The sequence below is a fragment of the Mus pahari genome, chromosome 12, assembly GCF_900095145.1.
Source record: "Mus pahari chromosome 12, PAHARI_EIJ_v1.1, whole genome shotgun sequence".
In the NCBI taxonomy this organism is placed as follows: Eukaryota; Metazoa; Chordata; class Mammalia; order Rodentia; family Muridae; genus Mus; species Mus pahari.
Genome location: NC_034601.1, coordinates 28,057,449 through 28,063,914, shown reverse-complemented (window position 1 = coordinate 28,063,914; position 6,466 = coordinate 28,057,449). Strand labels below are relative to the sequence as shown.

Sequence of the window (6,466 nt, the reverse complement as noted above, 5' to 3'; positions counted from 1 at the left end):
GGGGGGGAGGGTATAGGAAACTTTCGGGATAGCATTTGAAATGTAAATAAAGAAAATAATAATAAAAAAAAGTGAAAAAAAAATCCACTTATACATTTCTGAAGAAAGCAATGCTTTTGTATTTAAGGACAGTGGTTTCACGATGTTGTCTGGTTTGCCCATAGTTCACTAGGATTCAATATCTCTGCCTCCCAAGTGCTGGATTGAAGGTAGACACCACTAAACTTAGCTGTAACTTTTTAAAAAATCTTCTAATGGGTTAAAGAGCTGGCTCAGCAGGCAGAATGCTTGCTGTATAAGCATTGGACCTAACATGGAATTTAACGCTTACCAAAAAACCAGGCTCGGGATTACACGGGTGATCCCAGCTTCAGCGTGATGGTGGAAAGGTCAGATCTCTGGCTAGCTGAGAGATCTTGTCTCAGAAAACACGGTGGGGTGCTAGAGAGACGCCTAGTGCTTAGTACTCTTGCAGAAGACTGGGTGGCTCACCACTGCCTGTAACTTTAGTTCCAGGGAATTGGATACCCTCTTCTTGCCTTCACAGGACCCCGCATGCACACGGTACACTTGCACAGTACACTTGCATACTCTCTCTCTCTCTCTCTCTCTCTCTCTCTCTCTCACACACACACACACACACACACACACACACACATATACACACACATACACACACACACATATATATATATATATATATATATATATATATATATATACACACACACACATATCATGCTCAGGCTGGAGGGATGGCTCAGTGGTTAAGATCATTGATTGTTCTTCCAAAGGTCCTGAGTTCAAGTCCCAGCAAGCACATGGTGGCTCACAACCATCTGTAATGAGATCTGATGTCCAATTCTGCTGTGTCTGAAGACAGCTACAGTGTACTTATATATAATAAATAAATAAATTTTAAAAAAATAACATGCTCAGTTGAGGAAGGTTTTAGATTACCAATTGCCTTCTCATTTTGTTCATGTTCTTATAATCCCTTCTCAAAACAACTTAGATCTCTATGCAAGTTAGAACATTTGCTGAGAAGCACTGAGCATATAGGTGTTAGCTAGACAGATTAGGATGCAAAGCGTGCGGGCCTGCATCTGGGATACAGGTACGCTGGCTGCACATGCAGGATTTCCTGTAGGTACCGTGCATCTGGAGGTGAGGCCGACAGCTTGCTTGACTACACATAGCATTTGCCACCATTTGATGAGGTGGAGGTCCCAGGGCTTCCCTCCTGTGATATGGAGGTGTGGCCTTGGGGACAGCTAGCTTGGGATGAATTTATTCACTGATCACCAAACACATCCTAACCAGAAGACAACCAGCAGACACACCAGTCTGAGGACACTGAAGAGCGCATGGGGACAGGACATCGCTATGCTGTATAAAGAGAATCTGTGCTCCACAGGAGAGGGGTGGGTGACTCCCATTTCCAACCCAGGGGACCTGCTTGGTCTGAGAGTCACCAGGTGCTGACCTCAGTGATTCCTTAGGACCTGCTGAACCTTTCTGCTCCTCTCACGATGTCCTGGGAAGAGCAAAGCCTTTGGACTTTGGGAGTCTCTCCAGCATCCTTGTGAGGCCTTCCGTATCACGCCAGTTGGTGAGAGAGTCGGGTCTTTCCTGGCCAGGTGGTAAATCTGCTCCTTCACATTCATTATCAACTTCAGCTAGGTAGCACACTATGGCAACCCGGCAGAGCTAATGGAACAAGCCCTTCCCTGAAGGGTATCCATGCTGGTGTACTCAGGCAGCAAAGACTGAGCTGGTGGGGAGTGTGAGAAGTGTCTGTGTACTCTGACTGCATCCTATGGGGGCCAGGTGTGACCTTGGGGGCATCCTTGAGGTAGGCCCTGACTTCTGTGGGGATGGTACAACCCTGAAAACCCCCTCGGTGGTTGACAACAAAGAAAAGGTGGTCGTTAAGGTAGAGGACACATGGCAAACCAGACTGTTTGTGCTCACAGAGATCTTCTGCTATGGCTAGTCATGGTACCCTTAGGAACAAAACTCATTTGACAGCTAGCTTCAAGCAAAACAGTAAGACAGTTCAGGTCTGGCAGAAATCTAGTTTAAATGACCACAATGGAGACTCTGAGTCCCTCACTCACTTTCTGGAACAAGGTCAATGTAACAACCAGGGCTCGTTTATTCTGCAGTGTTGGGGGCAGGCCCCTCTTCGGGTGAACCTTGCAGTGTTACTGAACACATACACGGTCAGTCTTCCTCTAAGTTTTAGCCAGGACACCTAGGGAGTCTGGAGTGACTTAGACATTGGCCCCTTGAGATGACTAAGCATTAGCTCTGAGTTGACAGTGATTCATGGGGACCCACAGAACAAGCCTGCAGCCAGCCCCTGGTCACAGCAGGGATTGAGGTAGTCAGATGGCAAATGGACTTTAGTCTCTGCTGCGGTGGGTTTGCATGTTCTATGAAGCCGAACTGTGGCTACTGAGTATATACTGAGTATATACAGTGGAGAAGACATACTCGGGACAGCTACAAATGTAGGAGCGCCTGGAACTTCCCAACTCCACTGAAAATTAAACCATAGGCTTGCTGCGACCCTGATGACACTGCATAGGTAAGCGCCACCTTCCAACACCTGACTGAAGCACAGGGCCTTAGACTTGCTGCTTGGGCAGAAGCTGCCTGGCTCTTGCACAGTTACGGCGACTGTCATAACTCCAGCTGCTGCTATTCCTAGGCTTTGCTGATACACATCTGCAATACAACTGCTAATCACTAAACCATTTCGAAAGCCCCTACCACCAGCAGGGCCATGTGTGCCTCCTCCTTCCTATACTGAGCTGCTGATCCTCCAGCTGTCATGTCATGGTCTATAGAGACATCTGCTTTGACACTCCATATCAGATCTGTTGCATTAATGACACCAGGCTTCTATGCAAGTATGGCAAGTGACTTTTATTAAGACATCTGTGAATTAGAGGGTGGGATCGGCTTCATTCCTAGTGCCAATTGTGTGTGATTATGATCCACTTAAATGACACAAATCACACTATCAATTTAAACACATTTAACAAAAGGATCATGAGCTATTAATATGGGACAGATTACCAAGAAGGGATAAAGATAGCTCTGAAGACTAGCACAGGGCTGGCTGCCAGGATCCCAGAAGGGAACTATGGAGGTGGAAGAAAAGGTAGATCTTTCCGTGACGAAGATTCAGGCTCATTAGAGAAAGTGCGAGGTTTCCTGGATGCCAAGAAGTGCTAGGGTTTGGTTTCTTTGTTTGTTGTTTGTTTGTTTGTTTGTTTGGGGTTTTTTTGGGATATGGCTCTTATTATGTAGCTCAAGGTGTTTTACAACTCATCTTGACCCTTCTACCTCAGCTTCCTGCCTCTTGAGCGATGGGAGTATAGGAGTGTGCACTTAAATGTTTGTCGCCTTTCCCCCCCCCCCTTCCTTCTTCTGCCCCCTTTTCTCTTCCTCCCTCTTTCCTTTCCTCCCTCTTCCTTCTTCAGTCAGATGAGTACTCAGTTGTAGAAGATGGACTATTTTTATTCATTGAGATTATCTTCCCCTTTAATATGTTGACGTAAAACACAGTAGATTCGCTGTTGTGTTCTTTACACTTTTGGAGTTAACCTTATTTGGTCATAATGGATATAGTGCTGCGGTTGTCAGTTCAATGTTTTGGTCAATGAGTGCCACTGGGTGTCACAGCACTAGCAGTGTGACCAGGGAACCAGGGCACAGCAAGCCTCCAGGAGACCTCCTGCCAGGTCCTCTAGCGCTCTCTGCTGATGAAGATTCGTATTTTGCTAGGTGGCCAAAGAAAAACTTCCAACCATGCTGAGTGAACCTGGAGCTGAGAGTCAGTACCTGCTGGTACCTGACTCAGTGGGGGCGTTTACCCTATAGATCACTGGTGTGCACATTTTATCATGTGAAGGAGTTTCTTGTCCAAGAATTCATTTATTTTTGGTGTTGGTGGTAGGACAGCATCTTACTACATAGCCCTGGCTGATCTGAAACTCATCATGGAGACAAAGCTGGCCCCAAACTCAAAGAATTTAGAGTCACCTTCCAAGTGCCAGGGTAAAAGGTGTTTCGCCACACCCAGCTGAGATGCATTCTTTTCACCCATCAGTATGATTTTTTTGATGATGTATTTTTTTCTCCTTTAATATGTTTATAAAATAAAATATACTTACCTATCTTATCTTAAGTTTATTTATTTGTCTGTTTATGTGTATGTGTATCTGCCACATGGAAGCCAGTGGAGTGTGCCAGATCCCCTAGGGGCTAGAGTTACAGATGGCTGTGACCTGCTCAAACTCAGCAAGACCAGGATAAGCTCCTAACCATTGAGCTACCCCCGGTCTCTGTAGAGTTATAGACTGTACTAATCTATCTACTAATGTTGAGTCATCTTTCATTTCCTAGGACAAAGTCTACCTGGGGATGGCGTGGTGTTAATAAACCACTAGGGTTGATGTACTTTGATTTTTATATCTCTTTGTTTTCTGGGGTTATTTTGTTGTGTTTCCAAAGTTGCTTCCACACTGGCTTGGCTGCATGTCTTGAAAATGTTTCCATCTTCCTATCATCCAAAACCCAAAAGAGAAATAGAATAAAACTCTACGTGTTGTTTGAAGTATAGTAACATCCAAGCCATCTTGACTGGGTATCTCTCTCTCCTGTCTTTATGTGTTTGCAGGGGATGCTATATTTATTTATTTTCTGGAGTGTCATATTTTAAAAGGGAAACATTGATCTGCCTAGAATGATATTCAGCTCTTCATTTACTAGATCTTTCTGAGTTATGTTTTGTAACATGTCTTTGTAGGAAAGATTCCATTTTGTTTCAGTTCTTTGGTCTCCTGCTTCTGCCCCCAGTGCTGGGTTACCACATGCTCCACCATACCTAATCTCCTATATCTTACTATCGAATGCTCCTGGACTTTAGGACTTTCATATTTCTGTTTTTCACTAGTAGCCACTGAGACTTATTTTTGAGTTATGTATGTGTCTCTCTGTGGGCATGTGGGCATGAGTGCAGGCACTCAGGAGGTCAGAAGACGGCTTTGGACTCCTGGTACTGCGGTTACAGGCTGCCCAGCCTGTGTGGACACGGGTGTTGGGAACTGAAACAGGTCCTTTGCAAGAGGACAACAGTGCCATCTCTTGAGCTCAATGGCAACCTTTAAATTTATTGTTGTTTTGTTTTCTGTGTAGCCCTGGCTGTCCTGGAACTCACTCTGTAGACCAGGCTGGCCTTGAACTTATAGATCTGTCTGCCTCTGCCTCCCAAGTGCTGGGATCATAGGCATGCGCCATCACTCACCCTGCTGCAACCTTTAAATTTTTTATACATGCCTAGGTTTTACTGTTTTTCTCTCAGGTGTAGAATTAATCATTATGCATATCCTGTTGCTTTTATTAAAACTTTTATTTACTGTCCCCATTTCCAATATCCTGTGTTGAAACCAATTTTATGCAATTGTCAGTCCATTAGCCTACCACTATTACACTGCACTGTGCTGTGCTGTGTGTAGAGATTGTTGTATCCCTGAGTTATAGCCACTAGCGGAGAGAGCTAGGAGACTAAAGAATTCAAGTAAACTTGAGTGCGAGACTTGAACCTTGGCGATCTGCCTTCAGGGCCCAGGCTCCTCCCAGTAGACCTGGCGCCTCCTGATGTCCTGAGAATCACACTTCACTGTGGTTTTTTTGTTGTTGTTGTTGTTGTTGTTGTTGTTTTCACACCTTTCATTTTCCCTTGCAAACGAACATCTTCAAGTAACTTTCATAGACTGAATCTCATCATTTTTCTCTCCTATTTGAAACTTTGGCTGGCATCTTAGATTCATATCTATTTTCACTTAGAAATTTGAAGACTCCTCTCTTCTCAGTCAAGGTATCTTATATCCCAGGCTGGACTAGAATTTGCTATGTAGCTAACAATGGCCTTGAACTCCTGATCCTGCTTCTACTTTGACTATAGGTGTGGGCAGCCATGTCTAGTTTTATGTGGTGCAGACCATCAAACCCAGGGCTTCATGCATGCCAGGCTGGCATCCCAGCAGAACTAACCCCAGCCCACATTTCCGTCTTTTTTGATGAGTGTTCAGTATTTGTTGTGCCAGGGAAATGTTAGTGATCTCCCAAAACACACACACAAGCCAATCTGATGCAATTTACAGCAGGGTCTTTATTCAAGCTAGCTCGCCTCTCCCAGCAGTGAGTTCACAGGTGCCCCTCCTCCTTTAAAAATGGAGTGGCTTGCTGGGTGTGGTGGCGCACGCCTTTAATCCCAGCACTCGGGAGGCAGAGGCAGGTGGATTTCTTTTTTTTTTTTTAAAGATTTATTTATTTTATTATAAGTAAGTACACTGTAGCTGTCTTCAGACACTCCAGAAGAGGGAGTCAGATCTTGTTAAGGATGGTTGTGAGCCTCCATGTGGTTGCTGGGATTTGAACTCTGCACCTT

The 6,466-nt window shown here is 44.8% G+C and overlaps 1 protein-coding gene across 1 annotated transcript in view; it reads left to right on the top strand.

Annotated features, from left to right (window-relative positions):
* Positions 1 to 6,466, top strand: part of Iqcg (IQ motif containing G) — a 38,156-nt gene that overhangs the window by 28,003 nt on the left and 3,687 nt on the right. Inside the window, exons 8-10 of the mRNA XM_029544763.1 lie at positions 343 to 389; positions 1,831 to 1,936; positions 3,799 to 3,861. Coding sequence (XP_029400623.1) covers positions 343 to 389; positions 1,831 to 1,936; positions 3,799 to 3,861 — 216 coding nt within the window. The remainder of the gene's footprint in view (positions 1 to 342; positions 390 to 1,830; positions 1,937 to 3,798; positions 3,862 to 6,466) is intronic.